Genomic DNA, 23,345 nt, shown 5'->3' on the forward strand with positions numbered 1-23,345 from the left:
AATTTACGTAGACAAATCATTAATAAACAAATATGGACTGTTCACTTATTCTCTTCAAACGCTAGATACTCTCCAAGGATATACATACTGTTCTCCTCAAATACATTATTATATGATCATGAAAATATCTTTATATTAAAATAATAATTAATTAAAAATTGTTGAATGAATGAATATATTTAAGGTGGTGTCACATGATCAACCTGCAACTGCAATGAGCAAATAAATACAAAATTACAAAGGCATTCTGTATCTCTCTCCCACTCTTCAATCGTATTACATTAAAAAAAAAAAAAAACACATTGTGCACTGGCTCTACCGACCATGGAAGTTTTCACCTTCCTCAAATACTGGCGAGGTGGTGGAGGAGCAGAAGGACGACTACCACCACCTCCACCTCCTCCTGCTGCCCCTGAAACCACCGACGAGGAGGAGGGGCCTTTCATAGACCTGGAGTTTACGCTACCCAACGAGTCTCAAGATCATTCTCACCATTCTCCACAAGTCCACTCATCAGACTCTGATGATGATGGCCACATCAGCTTCACGCTCTCCCCTTCAACTAATAACCACCACAACATGGAGCTCCACTTGGACCCTTCTTCTTCCTTTCTTAACTCCAACTCCGATTCCGACTCCAATCCCAACCCCCCTCTTCCTCCTCCTCCCTTCACTGCTTCCTTCCTCAAATCCGCCACCAAGTTCCGCGTCTTCATGTTGGGCCTCAAGAAGCCCAAGCCCAATCCCACACAACAGGGCAAGCTCTGTACGGTCAAGTTCAAGGTTGAAGAAGTCCCCATCCTGTCCTTTTTCACCAGAGACAACACCTCTAAACCAAGAGCTTCTTCCAACAACAAACACGAATCACACTCATTATCTTCTTCTCCTCCTCCTTCGTCTTCTTCTTCTTCTTCTTCTTCTTCGGAAGAGAAGCGTTTAATGCACAAGTATTTGAGAATGGTGAAGCCTCTCTACATTAAGGTCTCCAGGAGTAGGTGCGCTGATGACAAGCTCAACGTGAATGCCTCGCCGCCGCCGCAGAACCAAGGGGAAGACGGTGGCTCCGATGAAGCCGAGGGAAGCAAGCTTTTGGGGAAGAGCCGGTCCGCCTCTGCTGCGGTGTTGGTGTCGTCAAGGCGGCGTGATGATTCGCTGCTGCAGCAACACGATGGGATACAGAGCGCCATTTTGCACTGCAAGAGGTCCTTCAATGCCTCCAGAGGTCACAATCATTTCCTCCTTTTCTTCTATTTCTTTTTATTTCATCTACGTAATTTATTTTGATTTCATTTCCTCAAACAGAATGCGAGTCTTCTCAGCTACCACGTTCTGTGAGCAATCCATTGCATGACACTTGAGACATGATGCACAATTCTCAAGGACGTGATGATAATTGATAATCAGTTTCAGTTATGTTTTCTAATGCGACGTCTGCATTATGTAAAAAGTCATAGTTTATTTGATTTAAGTTTAGAAGGGGAAAATTTGGAAGATAGATAAGTCTGCAGTGCCAGTGGAGTCCTAGTGGTGGCATGTGACAATGGCTATGTAAAGATCAATGCAAGCTCATTCCGCACCATTTAGCTCTTTGCCTCTTTAATTTTCTCATTGTACCCTTTGTATCTTATGTAGTACTATAATGTAAAGGCTCTTCTTTCTTGCTAAAAGGTGAAACAAGAATCACATCTTTTGAATCCTCATCCTTATGTAGAAATTGATAACTTTATTAGTAGCTGCAGTATTAGTATAATTATAATATTCTTCTACTTGTCAGTAACTTTCATTAGTTATTTACCAATTTGCTTTTGTCTAAATAATCGTCTTTCTTTTTGCTTTTACAATGTTTGCCTCGAGAACGTAACATGCTCCAGTGCTGCTACTTCTTGATTAAAAGAATGACTGATAAATATATATACTACTATCAATTTATCAGTACTATAATAAGTTATAGACTATAGAGTTGATGAAGTTTGTTTTTATAATTTGTAGTGTCATAGTTACTTGAGGCCACGGAAAATGCGGTCAGAGAAAAGGGGGGGAAGATAGATAGGTGCATGCATGAGCAGTGAAAAGTGAGATATTCTTTTTGAGTGATTAAGACCGAAGAGAGCAAAAGTTATAGACTAAACAAAAATTAAGGAAGAAAACAAACACAAACAGAAACACACAATAAAACAAGTGATTCAGTGGTTGTGTGTGGGTACGGTGTTCTGTTCTCTCGGCTTCAATGTCTCAGAAGGTTACCAAGTGTTGGAATTGGCGATTTAATTTAATGTTGCTGATGGTACTTCATTTTTGTGTGTGATGTAGGATATTCAATTAATCCTTTTGTGCCGCACTTTTGCCCCCCACTAAATGCTCTTTTCTTTTTGTTTCTTTTTTTACTCAAGATTCTCATTAAGTTAGAATTAGAACACCAATTAAATACATATATCAAACTATACGCACTTGAAAAATAATACAATTGATAATCTGAAAATAATAGAAATAAGTACGTCAAATTTCTAATCTTTGAAATTTAAAAGCTACTCTTAAAGTCTCTCTTTTATTTTTATTATTGTTTTTGGTTGTACAATAACTGAGGCCTTATGCCTCAAAATTCAGAAGATTATTGCCCCAAAATAACTCGCACATTCAAATTCCATGAGGTTGAAAAAGGATCCAATACACCCAAACTATTGTATTATCCAAGAGTAGCTGCAATCGTAAATTCTACACATCTGACATCTCCAACGAGATTACATTTTTCCCCCTTTTTTTGGTCTAGACTAGCTTAGATATTTAGATTGATAAAAACAACACGTACAAAGTATGAACAAAGGTGGTGCATCACCTTTAATATAGTCCATCCCCACTCCATACTTTTCTAGTTTCATTGCTCCTAGCGTGGCCCAAAGTAGAGATATTTTTGTTGGGTTTTAGGTTCCATTATTGTTTGCTTCTGCTAAGACAACCCGATAGTGTTTTTTCTTTTATGGCTTTTTTCTCCTATGACGTGTAACTTCACTAACTTGTAAGTTGTGACCTCAGTTTTGGATTTAGGAAAGGACCCCACGGGGTTGGGCGGGAATTCACAACAATGTGGATGAGATTAAGATAACTCCAAAAATAGTCACTTATCATTGCTAGTACGTGATTTTTCTCTCAACAAAGGAGAGCTTCTTCTCTCTAAGGAGAGAATTGTAGAACGTCTGGTTCTTTTCACTCAGGGACGGTGCAGCTTCGCCGTCTCTGTCCATACAAACATCCCACAAAAATAGACTTCAATCAACATCATTTCACAAAATACATACACACACATAGAAACCATATAGCATAGGAATGTCAGAGCATACCCAAACATACATCACCTATGCAACAAATACAAGCAACGGCCGTGGATCAGCAAGGAGACATACTGGAGAACAACTATATGACCGAGAATCTATAGAAGAAAGGGTCATTAACATCAACCAAATAGCAAACACTGCTTTCGTTAGCCACCGTAGCCTTTTTGGTTAACCAAAATAGAAGCATCTTTTATCAAATTTTAAAATTTGTTAAGAGTTATTTTATCATTTATGTCTTTTAGAATTGTTTTTGTAAGCAGCAACAGTTTTTAGATATCAATTTAGTAATTTACTTAAAATTTAAAAGAGTTTTATTTACTTTATTGAACTTAATTAAAGAGCGTTCTAAAAATATTAGTAAGAGTGCATAAATGTATAAAAATATTTAAAAATTAATATTTAATTTATATTTTCTTTCAAAATTTTCTATTTCTTTAACAAGTGAGCTTAAAATATTTATTAGAAAAATTCATTATTTAATAATTAAAATTAGGTTTTCTTAGTTACCTTTCTAGAAGCTAAGTAAAAAACTGATTATTACTATAGTATTTACACAAGTGCAATAATTAAATTGATATTTTCTCTTAAGTCCACCAACATATATGCAATTTTGAATTAAAAAGTATAACCATACAAAACAAAACACACCTCCCTCCCTCTCCCTCTCTTTCTTTTTTCTTTTTAAATGTTGCTTTTGCTATACAGCCTATACTAGTACAAAACGTTCGCCACTCACTATGAAGTCGTTAACATTTGTGGTGGTGGAAGGGGGGAGGAAAAAGAAAATTACAGTATCGAGTTGAAGAGGATCGGAATTGAAGAGATTCAATGCAGTACGATCTACAATCTAATATCGTTGAAGCAGTTGTCACCATGAAAGATATGGCCAGTGGTGACGTTGTATTCAACTGTGCAATTCAAAAGAACCACAACTTTTCTGTAGAACAAATTTAGAACCTTCACCTTCCCATCAATCCGAGCGTAACTGCTTATATTCACTGCCTGATCGTCCTCAACGTCGCTCCTCAGCCCCGGCGCGTCCACCAGCTTCTGCGCCACCACTTGCATCGTCACGTTAAACCTCATTGTCCTCTTCCCTTTCGTCTTCCCCGGCGGAATCGTTCCCTCGCCGATTCCCCTGCCCTCGTAATAAACTGTTGTGGTTGTGGTGCCGTACCTGAAGGCGAAGGAGTTTCGGTTTTTCACGGACAAGTCAGCGAGAAGCGTGACGTCACCAGAAGGAGAAGGAGAAGTGGCGTTTGCCTTTAGGTTTAGGGTTCCGTTGATGATTGTAACGCCGTTGAGCCTCACCTCTGGATCCGTGACGTTATAAACGGTGAAGCTAAGAACTATGAGTATGACTGCGACTATGCAGAAGAGGGCAGTGATGCAGCCGCAACAACAGAGGGCTCTCTTGATGCGACGGATTTGCATTTCGGAAATGGCATGGTGGTTAGTGTTGAAGGGACTGGGAGGGGGACTGGGACTCGATGATATGAATGGAGCTAATGGTTTGAATTGATCCCTCCGCTGCTGGCTCTGGTTCTGATTCTGATAAGCCATATCAGTCTATGTTGTGTTGTGTTGTGTTGTGTTGTGTATGGTGTTGTTTCGCTGTTTTATCATTAGATATATGGTCTATTATTTGATTAGTAATAGTCGTTTGCCACTGAAAAATAATGTTTTGAAGAGGATGATTCTAACGTATCTTGATAGCTCAGTGTTTTGACCTGCAACTTTAATAAGTGTGGAGGAATAATGGAGTCAGTCTTCTAGACGCGTTTTCGCGAATGGCACGGCATTATTTCTGACTGGGTCATGTGTTCCATAGTATATGCATTTTTTTTATATTTTTTATATTTTTAAATTAAAGTGAATAATGAAAAGCAAAAAATAAAAAATAAAAAATTTATTTTTATACAAAAAAATATGTATAAAAAATAATACAAATATTATTTCTCTTATTTCAAATATTATTTCTCTTATTTTAAATAAATTAAATTATCATCAATATATATAATAAATTAAAACATTTGGATATGGTAGATCTAAGGACTGTTGGCATAGCCATGTTCAATCACATTAAAAAAATGCAATATGATTTACGAGGAATATCATATTAATGGATGCATACAACTAATCAATTTCTCTTCAATTAAATATAGGGCAAGTTTAACGCTAGTATAGATACATTTAGTTTAGCCGGTTCATCTGACTATTAATTATGTTCGATATGGAAAAAAGTGACTTGTAGCATTCCATTTGAAAGTTATTGTGGGGACCGTGTATAAGGGAAGGAAGGAAGAGAGGGAGTTGACCTGATAAACCCATAACACTAATTCTCACATTAATTATTCTGCTCCCATTACTTTCCATATGAATGTTGCACAGAAGTTTGGTACACATCCATCGACATGGGAGCTCCTCAGATTGTTTTTTTATTTTCTTTCAAATCAAAACAGGCTTAAACACTATTTTGGCCCGTCTTTATGTCCTCTTTATTTTTTTGTTTTTGGAATAAAACAAAAGTTCCCTCTAGAGTCTAACACCCCCCCCCCCCCCCCCCCCCAAAAAAAAAAAAAAGCGCCTGTCTTGTTCCACAAGTTATTTTAAATTTGAAGAAAAATAGCAGACGTCTAAAATATCATTATTATTTATCATTATATTCTGCTAGTATTTTGGCGCCAAAAATATTAATATGGCATATTTTAGTGTTAGTATATTTATGTTTCTCTTCTCAACTTATTTTAAAATAATATCTTCTTTACTATGAGAATTAGTATTTAATAAATAGTTATACAAATTATTAATCATTCAATTTTTTAACTATTCTAATTACACTCATTATCAATAATTTTAATGGTCAATATATAATTAGTATTTATATGATATTTATATTAATAGCTTTATTATGCACCGGTATATTAATTAGTATGAAATTGATATTGATATCAATTTCTATTCATACAATTAATTTCGTGTTGGAAAAACTACCATTTGTACTCATGAACTTTGCGAACGCTGACAAAAGTACCCATAAAAAAAGGAAAATGACTTTGTACTCATAAAAGACTGGATCCGTCTGTCGATAGTACCCGAACGTCATTACAACGTTAACTCCGTTAACTTAAAAGCCAACATGGCACGTTAAGTGCTTACCTGACTTTTGATTTTTAATTTTAATTTTTTTAAGAACCTTCCAGGTGGAGAGAGAGAGAGAGAGAGAGAGAGAGAGAGAGAGAGAGAGAGAGAGAGAGAGAGAGAGAGAGAGAGAGAGAGAGAGAGAGAGAGAGAGAGAGAGAGAGAGAGTTACTTTGCGTCATCTTCTTCCTCACCACCCTTCTGCATGCCCTAACAGAGAGAGAGACGTGAACCACGTACTGAACCCTACCGCCTCCGTCCGGCCGAAACACCACCGGCGACCAGCATCGCCCAATCCTTCTTCCATTTTCTTCTCCGTTTCCCTATTTCTTCCCTCCTTTGCGCGAAGTCACGCCGTCTCTGCGCGAACAGCCCCTGCTTCGCATCTTCCAGTCCAGCGAGGAACCAAGGGCGGCGAACTTTTGTGCCGCTGCTATTGCCGCTCCTCCACCTCGCCCAATTTCTTCGTCCTTCCCTGTCATCAACACAGGTTCAATTCTCTTCCCCTGCTTCCGTGTCTTTCTTTTCTTTATTTTTATTGCTTTTTCATTCTATTTTAGTGATCTGGTTAAGTTAAGTTACATGATTTCTGTGTTTTGGAGTGAATGTGTTTGCTGTGGCTGAATTTTCTGGGTTATTTGATACCTACATCGAGCTAAATATACTGTCTGAATTTGCTACACACCACATACTCGATATATCGCCTAAATGGGATTTTTTATTTAAATCTTATATCTAATTAGCATAGGACTTAAGTTTTGACTTCATTAGGCATTTTAATTCATAAATATGTAGTTTTCTAAACTTTCTGATAATGATTGTGATTAAACTTAAGTGATTAAATTTCGTGCATAAAAAAGAGATCGAGGATGAGAATTAATTAATTAGTTGATCCAGTTAAGAACTATATATATATATATATATATATATATATATATATATATATATATATATATATATATATATATATGTGTAATGTTTGTTATTGAAGCTAACCTTTCACACACGGATGCGTGCTGATGAGAGAGAAAGAGAAGTAGATCTGAGAAAGGGTAGTTTATATCAAAGCTAGATATATAGCTATATGTTAGTTGGATGGTTGCTTAGTTATCAGGTAGAAGAAATAATGGATGGATCGGAAAGCTGAATGTGTGAAAAAAGTGTTATTTCCCTTCTTTTTTTTTTTTTTTTGTCTCATCCCGCATCTAACGTTAAAGCTATTTGCATATATTTTATATATTTGCTATATTTTATATATTTTCTGTTAGTATTAGTTTTAAATCTTCTTGTTAGTTTAGTTTAATTTTAAATCTCGTAAATGCAGTATATACTCTCATATCTTTTTATATAATAAATTTAGGTGAGGACTAAAATATTTTGTTTAATTTTTTAATTTATTATTCTTCTTTAATTTGCTACAAGAAAAATGTTGAATATCGTCGGATTTAGTTTTGCAGATTAACGTCGACTTTACCGGCAGATTTATTGGCGGTTTAGTTGTGAAATTCGTTAAGTAAAATCATTACCAGCGGATTTTCGATTTCGATGGTAAATTCACGGATAATAATTGGAGGAAAAATGGGGAAAATAAGAGCAAAATATAGCGTGAAATTTACCGTCGGATTATTTTGACAGTAAACACGTTTAGTCAGGGACGGATCTATATACATTGTAGTGGGGCAAGTGACCCACTGTAATTTGAAATTTTTTTGAGTCGTATATGATAATAATATCTATTTGCCCTATTAAATTATTGAATTTGACCCCACAATAAATTTTTACTCAATTTTTTATACATAATAATCAATTTAAGAATTTCATATTAGGTGTTTATTAGAATGATCAATTCTCAATTTAAATGAGATTGGTGTTCTTTCTTAAAAATAAACTCAAAAGATATTATTTATCTTTTTTTAAAATTAGTTTAGTTTTTTCTGTAACAACTACATTAATTGAAAAAAAATTTTCAACTATGAATATCGCTGAGAGTTGGCTTTGAATTGTGAGAAGTGAATTTTTAAATAATTATTTAGTGATATATACAGAAAGAGAGACATTTCGATTGTATTGTTAAAAAAAAGATTACTCAATTTTTTTAAAAAATATGAAACCTAAAAAATAAAATTTTAAATTATATATTATTATTTAAATTACTATTTTAGTGTTTTAATTTGTAAATTATATATTTTAAAGACTAATCATATTTTAGAATAACAAAATATAATTATAACAATAATTATGCTATATGTACATAAAAAGTAACTATTCGTATAGAATGTATAATGAAATATAAAATACACATTGAAAATAAATTAAACAATAAATATATTTATACACAAATACATAATAATTAATGAATAATTTGATAGCTGATTTTTATGCACATATAATATTTTTAGTAAAAAAATTATTAGAGTTTATCTATCTTGTATCCTAAAGACACATATTAAGATTATAAATTGAGAATATTTTTATTAAAAATACAAAAAAAAATTAAGTTTTTAATGTATTTATTTTGCAGTTATTAAATGAAAAATTTTAAAACCTTAAATTAATGGTAAACTTGTCATGTGCCCTTAGGACACATGCTAGCTAAACCCAAATTATTATTATTATTATTATTATTATTATTATTATTATTATTATTATTATTATTATATATATATATATATATATATATATATATATATATATATATATATATATATATATGCCCCCACTGTCAAAATTTTCTGAATCCGTCACTGCGTTTAGTAGAACGCTGCATTTTGGTAACCCGTAACGCGTTACCGTCAGATTTATCCACTGGTAAATCCGACAATAATCGTGCCCTAAATTCGAATCGCGAACTCTGTTTTCCTTCATTTTGAATTTCTCTCTCTCTCTCTCTTTCCCTCTCTCTCTCCCTCTCTCTCCTCCTTGTCTCTCTCTTACTCTCTCATCTCTCCTCTCTGTCAATACCTCTCTAGTAGTTGCTGCCCTCTCCCGCAGCCCCTTTCAATGACACCCTCTTACGGTTCTGCTGCCACTACTGCTGGAAACGCTTCTACCACCACTTATGCTCTTTTTCTTCTCCTGCTACTCTTCTTCTTGGTGCCGGTGTATGAGGAAGATCAGAAGTTCCTGCTCAGCCATTCTCTTTTTCTGTTAAAGCTCATTTTAGGTAATGCTTCTGAACTTCTAATGCTTCTGAACTTCTAAAATAAGATTAAGGTCTGAGCTTACTTGTTATTATAAAATAGGATTTGCGTTGATTATTATTGATTTGTGTTGATTATTCAGGTTGCTTAGTAAAATTTTTATTATATATTTTTTATTATTGTTGATTTAATTTGTTCTTAATCTTTAACTTGGAAATTGCGTTTTGATGCTTTAATTTTCATTTCAAGTTACTTGCTGCTGCAATTAGGTGATAATATAGAATCAATTATAGAATTTATAAAAATTAGTTCAATATGCTGTTATGTTTCTGGAATTTGAATTTGAATTTGAATTTGTTTGGACTAGATTAAGGTATGAGCTTACTTGTTATTATAAAATAGGGTTTGTGTTGATTATTATTGATTCGTATTGATTATTCAGGTTGCTTAGTGAAGTTTTCATTAAATTTTTTATTATTGTTGCTTTAATTTGTTCTTAATTTTTAACTTGAAAATTTTTTTTGGTGCTTTAATTTCCTTTTCATGTTACTTGCTGCTTCAATTAGGTGATAATTTAGAATTAATTAGAGAATTTATAAAAATTAGTTCAGCATGTTTTTATGTTTTTTTTAATTTGAATTTGAATTTGTTTGGAGTGCTTTGTGTTTTAATTGAGTTTTGACTGATGTTGTGAATTAAGGTTGGTTGAATTTGGGAAAACCGTAAAGGTGGATATATATTCAATTTTCGGAAAGGTTATGTCAAAATTTTTGAAATAATATAAATGTTGAAGGATTTGTAATGTATATATGCTGATTAGTGTTAACTGGTATTCTCTTTGCTGACGTGACAACAGGTAGCAGAGGTATAACGAGTCGGTCTCGTGGTCGTAGTAGAAGGATGGTTTTCACTACCACTACCCCAGGGACTTCTCAATCATCGTTATCTACCCCGACTATCCCGTCGTCCCCTGTGACATCATAGGCAGGTCCACCAGACCAACAGTTCATCATGGTCCCAAACCCCAACTACGTGGCTCCTTCTGCTATTCCCCCACCGTCACCCCCTACAACTCCAACGATAGAGACCATGGTAGGTGATTCCTCTAATGCGTCCTAGCCAGATGCCCCTCTACCACCATCCGTCATACGGTTGAGGATTTGACCTGATGGCATGCAAGCGTAAGTACTATTTTATTGTCTTTATCCGCAATCTATTTTGAATTTGTTAAGTTTTATGTGTTTTTATGTGTTTGCTAATCTTGAGTTTTTTATTGATAGGTTTGCACCAGACAACAATGCATGTACACAAGAGATCTCCAATGTGATTAAATCCATGTACAACAACTCATGGTCGAGATACACAAAGATCCCTGATGAGACCAGAGAGCGATGATTTCTGAAGTGGATGGTAAGAACCCAATATTGTTGAATTAACTGTATTTTAATTGTACTTTATTTTGACTAACTAATGTTGTTGAATTACTTTGTGTAGGAGAACTTTATATGGAATAGAAAACATGATATTTTGATAAGGAAGATCTACGACCACCGGATAGCTAGGCTACTTGAGCAGATAATGCAGGACGCCCATCAGGGGCGCAACCACCTCATGGTTTGGCTCTGTCTAGATATTAAGAAGAAACTGAATGTTCATTTTGGTACTTGGTGCACGAAATTGTGATCATCAATGGCGCCATCAACATGGTACGCTCAATTGCAATCTCAACTCCTTATCACAACTTCGCACAACTAACCAGCAAGTGCACTGGGTCGTCCAAGTAATAAACCTTACGCGAGTAAGGGTCGATCCCACGGAGATTGTTGGTATGAAGCAAGCTATGGTCACTTTGTAAATCTCAGTCAGGCGAATTCAAATGGTTATGGATGATATATGAATAAAGCATAAAATAAAGATAGGGATACTTATGTAATTCATTGGTGAGAATTTCAGATAAGCGTATGGAGATGCTTTGTCCCTTCCGTCTCTCTGCTTTTCTACTGTCTTCATCCAATCCTTCTTACTCCTTTCCATGGCAAGCTGTATGTTGGGCATCACCGTTGTCAGTGGCTACAGTCCCGTCCTCTCCGTGAAAATGTTCAACGCACCCTGTCATGGCACGGCTAATCATCTGTCGGTTCTCAATCAGGTTGGAATAGAATCCATTGATTCTTTTGCGTCTGTCACTAACACCCAGCCTTCAGGAGTTTGAAGCTCATCACAGTCATTCAATTATTGAATCCTACTCTGAATACCACAGACAAGGTTTAGACCTTCCGGATTCTCTTGAATGCCGCCATCAATTCTAGCTTATACCACGAAGATTCCGATTAAGGGATCCAAGAGATATCCACTCAATCTAAGGTAGAACGGAGGTGGTTGTCAGGCACACGTTCATAGGTGAGAATGATGATGAGTGTCACGGATCATCACATTCATCAAGTTGAGGAACAAGTGATATCTTAATCTATGGTGTGTAGAAACTCCATCGTTGAAAATACATAAGAACAAGGTCTAGGCATGGCCGAGAGGCCAGCCCCCAATGATCTAAGAACTAGACGTCCAAAGATGATCCTAAGATCTAAAATGATCAAAAGATGAAAATACAATAGCAAAAGGTCCTATTTGTAGAGAACTAGTAGCCTAGAGTTTACAGAAATGAGTAAATGACATAAAAATCCACTTCCGGGCCCACTTGGTGTGTGCTTGGGGTGAACATTGAAGCTTTCATGTGTAGAGACTTTTCTTGGAGTTAAACGCCAGTTTTTGTGCCAGTTTGGGCGTTTAACTCCTATTCTTGTGCCAGTTCCGGCGTTTAACGCCGGGCAGTTTTGAGCTGATTTGGAACGCCGGTTTGGGCCATCAAATCTCGGGAAAAGTATGGACTATCATACATTGATGGAAAGCCCAGGATGTCTACTTTTCAACGCAGTTGAGAGCGCGCCAATTGGGCTTTTGTAGCTCCAGAAAATCCACTTCGAGTGCAGGGAGGTCAGAATCCAACAGCATCTGCAGTCCTTTTCAGCCTCTGAATCAGATTTTTGCTCAAGTCCCTCAATTTCAGTCAGAAAATACCTGAAATCACAGAAAAACACACAAACTCATAGTAAAGTCTAGAAAAGTAAATTTTAACTAAAACTAATAAAAATATAATAAAAACTAACTAAAATATACTAAAAACATACTAAAAACAATGCCAAAAAGCGTATAAATTATCTGCTCATCACAACACCAAACTTAAATTGTTGCTTATCCCCAAGCAACTGAAAATCAAATAAGATAAAGAGAAGAGAATATGCAATGAATTCCAAAAACATCTATGAAGATCAGTATTAATTAAATGAGCGGGGCTTTTAGCTTTTTGCCTCTGAACAGTTTTGGCATCTCACTCTATCCTTTGAAATTCAGAATGATTGGCTTCTCTAGGAAATCAGAATCCAGATAGTGTTATTGATTCTCCTAGTTAAGTATGATGATTCTTGAACACAGCTACTTTATGAGTCTTGGCCGTGGCCCAAAGCACTCTGTCTTCCAGTATTACCACCGGATACATACATGCCACAGACACATAATTGGGTGAACCTTTTCAGATTGTGACTCAGCTTTGCTAGAGTCCCCAATTAGAGGTGTCTAGGGTTCTTAAGCACACTCTTTTTGCCTTGGATCACAACTTTTTTTTTCTTTTTCTTTTTTTTTCCTTTTTTTCATTTTTCTCTCTCTTTTTTTTTCTTTTTTTTTTTGAGTATTCACTGCTTTTTCTTGCTTCAAGAATCATTTTTATGATTTTCCAGATCCTCAGTAACATGTCTCCTTTTTCATCATTCTTTCAAGAGCCAACCATTCATGAACAACAAATTCAAAAGACATATGCACTGTTTAAGCATACATTCAGAAAACAAAAGTATTGCCACCACATCAAAATAATTAATCTGTTATAAAATTCAAAATTCATGCAATTCTTCTCTTTTTCAATTAAGAACATTTTTCATTTAAGAAAGGTGATGGATTCATAGGACATTCATAACTTTAAGGCATAGACACTAAGACACTAATGATCACAAGACACAAACATAGGTAAACATAAGCATAATTTTCGAAAAACAGGAAAATAAGGAACAAAGAGATTAAAGAACGGGTCCACCTTAGTGATGGCGGCTTGTTCTTCCTCTTGAAGATCTTATGGAGTGCTTGAGCTCCTCAAAGTCTCTTCCTTGCCTTTGTTGTTCCTCTCTCATGATTCTTTGATCTTCTCTAATTTCATGGAGGAGGATGGAATGTTCTTGGTGCTCCACCCTTAGTTGTCCCATGTTGGAACTCAATTCTCCTAGGGAGGTGTTGATTTGCTCCCAATAGTTTTGTGGAGGAAAGTGCATCCCTTGAGGTATCTCAGGGATTTCATGATGAGTGGGATCTCTTGTTTGCTCCATCCTTTTCTTAGTGATGGGCTTGTCCTCATCAATGAGGGTGTCTCCCTCAATGTCAATTCCAACTGAATAACAGAGGTGACAAATGAGATGAGGAAAGGCTAACCTTGCCAAGGTAGAGGACTTGTCCGCCACCTTATAAAGTTCTTGAGCTATAACCTCATGAACTTCTACTTCATTTCCAATCATGATGCTATGAATCATGATGGCCCGGTCTATAGTAACTTCGGACCAGTTGCTAGTGGGAATGATTGAGCGTTGGATAAACTCCAACCATCCCCTAGCCACGGGCTTGAGATCATGCCTTCTCAGTTGAACCGGCTTCCCTCTTGAATCTCTCTTCCATTGAGTGCCCTCTTCACAAATGTCTATGAGGACTTAGTCCAACCTTTGATCAAAGTTGACCCTTCTAGTGTAAGGGTGTTCATCTCCTTGCATCATGGGCAAGTTGAATGCCAACCTTACATTTTCCGGACTAAAATCTAAGCATTTCCCCCGAACCATTGTAAGCCAATTCTTTGGGTTCGGGTTCACACTTTGATCATGGCTCTTGGTGATCCATGCATTGGCATAGAACTCTTGAACCATTAAGATTCCGACTTGTTGAATGGGGTTGGTAAGAACTTCCCAACCTCTTCTTCGGATCTCATGTCGGATCTCCAGATATTCACTCTTTTTGAGTTTGAAAGGGACCTCGGGGATCACCTTCTTCAAGGCCACAACTTCATAGAAGTGGTCTTGATGCACCCTTGAGATGAATCTCTCCATCTCCCATGACTCGGAGGTGGAAGCTTTTGCCTTCCCTTTCCTCTTTCTAGAGGTTTCTCCGGCCTTGGATGCCATAAATGGTTATGGAAAAACAAAAAGCAATGCTTTTACCACACCAAACTTAAAAGGTTTGCTCGTCCTCGAGCAAAAGAAGAAAGAAGAGAGTAGAAGAAGAAGAAATAGAGGAGATGGAGATGGCTTTGTGGTTCGGCCAAAGGGGGAGAAGTAGTGTTTAGGTTGTGTGAAAATGAAGGAGTGAAGATGGGTTTATATAGGGGTGGAGAGAGGGGTAGGTTTCGGTTATGAATGGGTGGGTTTGGGAGGAAAAGTGGTTTGAATTTGAATGGTGAGGTAGGTGGGGTTTTATGAAGGATGGATGTGAGTGGTGAAGAGAAAGATGGGATTTGATAGGTGAGGGGTTTTTGGGAAAGAGTGGTTGAGGTGATTGGTGAATGGGTGAAGAAGAAGAGAGAGGGTGGTGGGATAGGTGGGGATCCTGTGGGGTCCACAGATCCTGTGGTGTCAAGGAAAATTCATCCCTGCACCATGTGGCTAGCAAAAATGCTCTTCATGCCAATTCTGGCGTTAAACGCCGGGCTGGTGCCCATTTTTGGCGTTTAATGCCAACTTCTTGCCCTTTCCTGGCGTTTAACGCCAGTCTGGTGCCCCTTTCTAGCGTTAAACGCCCAGAATGGTGCCAGACTGGGCGTTAAACGCCCATTTGCTGCCTTTACTGGCGTTTAAATGCCAGCAAGGTCTTCCTCCAGGGTGTGCTATTTTTCTTTCTGTTTTTCATTCTGTTTTTACTTTTTCAATTGATTTTGTGACTTCTCATGATCATCAACCTACAAAAAACCTAAAATAACAAAGGAAAATAGATTAAATATAACATTGGGTTGCCTCTCAACAAGCGCTTCTTTAATGTCAGTAGCTTAACAGTGGGCTCTCATGGAGCCTCAGAGATGCTCAGAGCAATGTTGGAACCTCCCAACACCAAACTTAGAGTTTGAATATGGGGGTTCAACACCAAACTTAGAAGTTGGTTGTGGCCTCCCAACACCAAACTTAGAGTTTGACTGTGGGGGCTCTGATTGGCTCTGTTTTGAGAGAAGCTCTTCATGCTTCCTGATGAGCGGATAATTTATACGCTTTTTGGCATTGTTTTTAGGCAATTTTCAGTAAGTTCAAGCTACTTTTAGGGATGTTTTCATTAGTTTTTATGTTAAATTCACATTTCTGGACTTTACTATGAGTTTGTGTGTTTTTCTGTGATTTCAGGTAAATTTTGACTGAAATTGAGGGATTTGAGCAAAACTCTGAAAAAGGCTGACAAAAGGACTGCTGATGCTGTTGGAATCTGACCTCTCTGCACTCGAAATGGATTTTCTGGAGCTACAGAACTCCAAATGGCGCGCTCTTAACGGCGTTGGAAAGTAGACATCCAGGGCTTTCCAGTAATATATAATAGTCTATACTTTATTCGGAATTTGACGACGTAACTTGGCGTTGAACGCCAAGTACATGCTGCTGTCTGGAGTTAAACGCCAGAAAAACGTCATGATCCGGAGTTGAACACCCAAAACACGTCATAACTCGGAGTTCAACTCCAAGAGAAGCCTCAGCTCGTGGATTGATCAAGCTCAGCCCAAGCATACACCAAGTGGGCCCCGGAAGTGGATTTATGCATCAATTACTTACTCATGTAAACCCTAGGAGCTAGTTTATTATAAATAGAACATTTAACTATTGTATTGGATGTCTTTTGACCACGTTTCATCTTTGGTCTCAGTTTTGTTTTATTCTTCATTCTAAGAGGCTATTGATCACGTTTTAGGGGGCTGGCCATTTGGCCATGCCTGAACCTTTTACTTATGTATTTTTAACGGTGGAGTTTCTGCACACCATAGATTAAGGGTGTGGAGCTCTGCTGTACCTCAAATATTAATGCAGTTCTATTTTCTTTTATTCAATTCTCTCTTATTCTTATTCCAAGATATTCATTCGCACTCAAGAACATGATGAATGTGATGATTAAATAACCCTCATTATCATTCCCACTTATGAACGCACGTGATTGACAACCACTTCCGTTCTACATGCAACAGAGCTTGAATGTGTATCTCTTAGATTCCCCAACAGAATCTTCGTGGTATAAGCTAGATAGATGGCGGCATTCATGAGGATCCGGAAAGTCTAAACCTTGTCTATGGTATTCCGAGTAGGATTCTGGGATTGAATGACTGTGACGAGCTTCAAACTCCTGAAGGCTGGGCGTGATGACAAGCGCAAAAGAATCAATGGATTCTATTCCAACCTGATTGAGAACCGACAGATGATTAGCCATGCGAGTGACAGCCGCAGAGGACCATTTTCACTGAGAGGATGGGATGTAGCCACTGACAACGGTGATGCCCTACATACAGCTTGCCATGGAAAGGAGTAAGAAGGATTGAGTTGAAGCAGTAGGAGGGCAGGCGTCCTTGAGCCTTACAGTATCTCCATTCGCTTATCTGAAATTCCTACCAATGAATCTGCATAAGTGTTCTATCCCTTTTATTATTTCTTCTTTTTATTAATTATCGAAACCATAAACAATTTTAATCTGCCTAACTGAGATTTACAAGGTGACCATAGCTTGCTTCATACCAATAATCTCTGTGGGATCGACCCTTACTCACGTAAGGTTTATTACTTGGACGACCCAGTACACTTGCTGGTTAGTTGAACGGAGTTGTGAATTCAACCAGTGCCATAATAATGATTTCTCTCAAAATAGTTAAAACATGGATCACAATTTCGTCCACCAAGTTTTTGGCGCCGTTGCCGGGGATTGTTCGAGTATGGACAACTGACGGTTCATCTTGTTGCTCAGATTAGGTAATTTTCTTTTCAAAAATTTTTTTCAAAATTTTTCTTTTATTTTTCGTTTTTCTAAACTTTATTTTCGAAAAAATTAATAAAAATTCAAAAAAAAAAATTTTATAAAATCATAAAAATAAAAAAAAAATTATTTTGTTTTTTTTTGTTTGAGTCTTGAGTCAATTTTTAAGTTTGGTGTCAATTGCATGCTTTAAAAATTTTTCTTGCATTTTTTTCGAAAATTTCATGCATTCATAGTGTTCTTCATGATCTTCAAGTTGTTCTTGATAAGTCTTCTTGTTTGATCTTGATATTTTCTTGTTTTGTGTCTTTTCTTGTTTTTCATGTGCATCTTTGCATTCATATTTTCCAAGCATTAAAAATTTCTAAGTTTGGTGTCTTGCATATTTTCTTTGCATCAAAATTTTTTTTCAAAAATATGTTCTTGATGTTCATCATGATCTTCAAAGTGTTCTTGGTGTTCATCTTGACATTCATAGCATTCTTGCATGCATTCATTGTTTTGATCCAAAAATTTCATGCATAAAGTATTTTTGTTGTTTTTCTCTCTCATAATTAAAAATTCAAAAATAAAAAAAATATCTTTTCCTTATTTCCCTCCAAATTTTCGAAATTTTGGGTTGACTTGGTCAAAAATTTTTTAAAAATTAATTGTTTCTTACAAGTCAAGTCAAAATTTCAATTTTAAAAATCTTATCTTTTTAAAATCTTTTTCAAAAATCATATCTTTTTCATTTTTTTTCTATTTTTCGAAAATTTCAAAAACATTTTTCAAATTATTTTCAAAATCTTTTCCTTATCTTTACATCATATTTTCGAAAATGCACTAATAATTAATGTGATTGGTTCAAAAATTTGAAGTTTGTTACTTTCTTGTTAAGAAAGGTTCAATCTTTGAGTTCTAGAATCTTATCTTGTAGTTTCTTGTTAGTGAAGTAAATAATTTCAAAATTTTTGAACTAAATCTTTTTATCTTTTATCTTTTTCAAAAATTTCATCTTTTTCAAAAATTTGATTTCAAAATATCTTATCTAGCTTTTTATCTTCTTATCTTTTTCAATTTTGATTTCAAATCTTTTTCAATCAACTAACTAACTTTTTGTTTGTTTCTTATCTTTTTCAAAATCACCTAACTAATTCTCTCTCTTCTATTTTCGAAAATATCTCTCTCTTTTTCAAAAATTATTTTTAATTAACTAATTGTTTCATGTTTTAATTTTAATTACAACTTATCTCTAATTTTCGAAAATCACTAACTCCTTTTCAAAATTATTTTCGAATTTTCCCTCCTCTTTTCTTCTTCTATTTAATTATTTAATTACTAACACTTCTCTTCACCTCTCTTCATCCAAAAAAATCCGAATCTCCTTCTTCATTCTTCTACCCCTTTCTTCTTCTACTAACATAAAGGAATCTCTATACTGTGACATAGAGGATTCCTCTTCTTTTCTTGTTTTCTTTTCTTTCATATGAGCAGGAACAATGATAAAGGCACTCTTGTTGAAATTGATCCAGAACCTGAAAGGACTCTTAAGAGAAAATTAAGAGAAGCTAAATTAAATTATTCTAAGGGTAACCTTTCAGAAACATTAGAACAAGAGAAGGAGATGGGAGCCGAAAATAATAATAATGCAAGGAGAATGCTTGGTGACTTCACAAAACCAACGTCCAAGTTTGATGGAAGAAGCATCTCCATTCCTGCCATTGGAGCCAATAACTTTGAGCTGAAACCTCAGCTAGTTGCATTAATGCAACAAAACTGCAAGTTTTATGGACTTCCATCTGAAGATCCTTATCAGTTTTTAACTGAGTTCTTGCAGATCTGTGAGACTGTAAAGACGAATGGGGTTGATCCCGAAGTCTACAGACTCATGCTTTTCCCTTTTGTTGTAAGAGACAAAGCTAGAGTATGGTTGGATTCACAACCCAAGGATAGCCTGGACTCCTGGGATAAGCTGGTCACTGCCTTCTTGGATAAATTCTTTCCTCCTCAAAAGCTGAGCAAGCTGAGAGTGGATGTTCAAACCTTCAAACAAAAAGATGGTGAATCCCTCTATGAAGCTTGGGAAAGATACAAGCAGCTGACCAAAAGATGTCCATCTGACATGTTTTCAGAATGGACCATATTAGATATATTCTATTATGGTCTCTCTGAATTTTCGAAAATGTCATTGGACCATTCTGCAGGTGGATCTATTCACCTGAAGAAAACGCCTGAAGAAGCTCAAGAACTCATTGACATGGTTGCAAATAACCAGTTCATGTACACTTCTGAGAGGAATTCTGTGAATAATGGGATACCTCAGAAGAAAGGAGTTCTTGAAATTGATGCTCTGAATGCCATATTAGCTCAGAACAAAGTGTTGACTCAACAGGTCAACATGATCTCTCAAAATCTGAATGGATGGCAACATGCATCCAACAATACTAGAGAGGCAGCTTCTGAAGAAGCTTATGATCCTGAGAACCCTGCCATGGCAGAGGTTAATTACATGGGTGAACCTTATGGAAACACCTATAACTCATCATGGAGAAATCATCCAAATTTCTCATGGAAGGATCAACAAAAACCTCAACAAGGTTTTAACAATGGTGGACGCAACAGGCTGGGCAATAGTAAGCCATATCCATCATCTTCTCAGCAACAGACAGAGAATTCTGAACAAAACACTTCTAATTTAGCCAATGTAGTCTCTGATCTGTCAAATGCCACTTTCAGTTTCATGAATGAAACAAGATCCTCCATTAGAAATCTGGAGGCACAAGTGGGCCAACTGAGTAAGAAAGTCATTGAGACTCCTCCCAGTATTCTCCCAAGCAATACAGAAGAGAATCCAAAAGGAGAGTGCAAAGCCATTGACATAGTCAAAGTGGCCGAATGCACAAGGGAGGAGGAGGACGAAAATCCTAGTGAGGAAGACCTCCTGGGACGTCCCTCAAGTAAGAAGGAGTTTCCTATTAAGGATCCAAAGGAATCTGAGGCTCATACAGAGACCATAGAGATTCCATTGAATCTCCTTCTGCCATTCATGAGCTCTGAAGACTATTCATCCTCTGAAGAGGATGAAGATGTAACTGGAGAGCAAGTTGCTCAATATTTAGGAGCTATCATGAAGCTGAATGCCAAGTTGTTTGGTAATGAGACTTGGGAAAGTGAACCTCCCTTGCTCATTAATGAACTGGATACTTGGATTCAGAAAATTCTACCTCAAAAGAAACAAGATCCAGGCAAGTTCTTAATACCTTGTACCATAGGCACCATGATCTTTGAAAAAGCTCTGTGTGATCTGGGGTCAGGGATAAATCTTATGCCACTCTCTGTAATGGAGAAGCTGGGGATCATTGAGGTACAACTTGCCTTGTTCTCATTACAACTGGCAGACAAATCATTAAGACAAGCCTATGGAATAGTAGAGGACGTGCTAGTAAAGGTTGAAGGCCTTTACATCCCTGCTGATTTCATAATCTTAGACACTAGGAAGGAAGAGGATGATTGCATCATCCTTGGAAGACCTTTCCTAGCCACAGCAGGAGCTGTGATAGATGTCAACAGAGGTGAGTTAGTCCTTCAATTGAATGGGGACTACCTTGTGTTTAAGGCACATGGCCATCCCTCTATGACAAAAGAGAGTAAGCATGAAGAGCTTCTCTCAGTTCAGAGTCAAGAAGAGCCCCCACAGTCAAACTCTAAGTTTGGTGTTGTGAGGCCACAACCAAACTCTAAGTTTGGTGTGGACAACTATACAACATTGACCTGATCACCTTGTGGCTCCATGAGAGCCACTGTCAAGCTATTGACATTAAAGAAGCGCTTGTTGGGAGGCAACCCAATTTTATTTATCTAATTTTATTTTATTCTATTTTATTGTTGTTTTATGTTTTATTAGGTACATGATCATGAGGAGTCACAAAAAAAAAATCAAAAAATTAAAAACAGAGTCAAAAACAGAAAAAAAAAATTTTCACCTTGGAGGACGCACAGACTGGCGTTAGAACAGAGCACCATTCTGGCGCTGAACGCCAGAAACAAGCAACATCCTGACGTTGAACGCCAGGAATGTGCCTAGAGGAGAAAAGCTAGCGCTAAATGCCAGTAACAAGCATGAAACTGGCGTTCAACGCCAGAAACATGCATTACATGGGCGTTGAACGCCCAGAACATGCACCAATGGGCGTTTGAACGCCAGAATGATGCATGAAGGCATTTTACATGCCTATATGGTGAAGGAATGGTATTTCTTTACACCTCAGGATCCTGTGGACCCCACAGGATCACCTCAGGATCTGTGGACCCCACAGGATCCCCACGTACCATATTCCCACCTTACCTTTTAATCCTAATCACACTCTCCTAATCCTAAATCTCATTCTTCCTACTCCCCATGTCACACTTCCCAACACCCATCACCAATCACCTCAATTCCTCTTCCCAATTCCCCCATTCACCATTCACATCACCCCACTCTTCCCCATAAACCCCACCTACCTTCATAAAATTCAAATTCAATTTCCCACCCATTCCCACCCAAATTGGCCGAACACCCACCCTCCCCTCTCCCTATAAATACCCTTCCCTTCTACTTCATTTTCACACAACACAACCCCTTCTTCTCCCACATAGCCGAACCTACCTCTCTCCCTCTCTACCATATTTTCTTCTTCTTCTTCTACTCTTCTTTTCTTTTTTTGCTCGAGGACGAGCAAAATTTTAAGTTTGGTGTGGTAAAAAGCATAAGCTTTTTGTTTTTCCATTACCAATGGCACCTAAGGCCGGAGTATCCTCTAGAAAAGGAAAAGGGAAGACAAAAGCTTCCACCTCCGAGTCATGGGAGATGGAAAGATTCATCTCCAAGAGCCATCAAGACCACTTCTATGATGTTGTGGCAAAGAAGAAGGTGATCCCTGAGGTCCCTTTCAAGCTCAAGAAGAATGAGTATCCGGAGATCCGACATGAAGTTCAAAGAAGAGGTTGGGAAGTCTTAACCAACTCCATGCAACAAGTCGAAAGCTTAATGGTTCAAGAGTTCTATGCCAATGCATGGATCACTAGGAACCATAACCAAGGTATGAACCCAAGTCCAAAGAATTATCTCACAATGGTTAGGGGGAAATACTTGGATTTCAGTCCGGAAAATGTAAGGTTGGCATTCCACTTGCCTATGATGCAAGGTGATGAACGCCCCTACACTAGAAGGGTCAACTTTGATCAAAGGTTGGACCAAGTCCTTATGGACATTTGTGTGGAAGGAGCTCAGTGGAAGAGAGACTCCAGAGGCAAGCCAGTCCAACTAAAAAGATTGGACCTCAAGCCTATAGCTAGAGGATGGTTGGAGTTCATTCAACGCTCCATCATTCCTACTAGCAACCGATCTGAAGTTACTGTGGATCGGGCCATCATGATTCATAGCATCATGATTGGAGAGGAAGTAGAAGTTCATGAGGTCATCTCCAATGAAATCTACAAAATAGCCGACAAGCCCTCACCTATGGCACGGCTAGCTTTTCCTCACCTTATTTGCCATCTATGTTACTCGGCTGGAGTTATCATAGAAGGAGATGTCTCCATTGAAGAAGACAAGCCCATCACCAAGAAGAAGATGGAGCAAGCAAGAGAAGCTCCTCACGGTTTTCAAGAGGTGCATGAGGAAGTTCATCATCAAGAA

General features: G+C 37.2%; 2 protein-coding genes across 2 annotated transcripts; one reads left to right on the top strand and one right to left on the bottom strand.

Moving 5' to 3' along the window:
• The first annotated feature begins 298 nt into the window (after positions 1 to 298).
• On the top strand, positions 299 to 1,678 carry LOC130965277 (probable membrane-associated kinase regulator 2). The gene is made up of 2 exons (XM_057890016.1): positions 299 to 1,222; positions 1,303 to 1,678. Exons 1-2 carry the CDS (start codon positions 325 to 327, stop codon positions 1,356 to 1,358), a joined length of 954 nt encoding a protein of 317 aa, XP_057745999.1. The 5' UTR covers positions 299 to 324; the 3' UTR covers positions 1,359 to 1,678.
• Positions 1,679 to 3,848: 2,170 nt separating this feature from the next.
• On the bottom strand, positions 3,849 to 5,027 carry LOC130966552 (uncharacterized). The gene has a single exon (XM_057891368.1). It carries the CDS (start codon positions 4,890 to 4,892, stop codon positions 4,170 to 4,172), a length of 723 nt encoding a protein of 240 aa, XP_057747351.1. The 5' UTR covers positions 4,893 to 5,027; the 3' UTR covers positions 3,849 to 4,169.
• Between the last annotated feature and the right edge of the window lie 18,318 nt (positions 5,028 to 23,345).

This window comes from Arachis stenosperma, chromosome 3 (assembly GCF_014773155.1).
Source record: "Arachis stenosperma cultivar V10309 chromosome 3, arast.V10309.gnm1.PFL2, whole genome shotgun sequence".
Classification (NCBI taxonomy): domain Eukaryota; kingdom Viridiplantae; phylum Streptophyta; class Magnoliopsida; order Fabales; family Fabaceae; genus Arachis; species Arachis stenosperma.

Coding starts and splice junctions, on each gene's coding strand:
- LOC130965277 (XM_057890016.1), top strand. CDS start 325: ATGGAAGTTTTCACCTTCCTCAAATACTGGCGAGGTGGTGGAGGAGCA. Junction 1,223..1,302: donor GTCCTTCAATGCCTCCAGAG/GTCACAATCATT, acceptor TTCCTCAAACAG/AATGCGAGTCTTCTCAGCTA.
- LOC130966552 (XM_057891368.1), bottom strand. CDS start 4,892: ATGGCTTATCAGAATCAGAACCAGAGCCAGCAGCGGAGGGATCAATTC.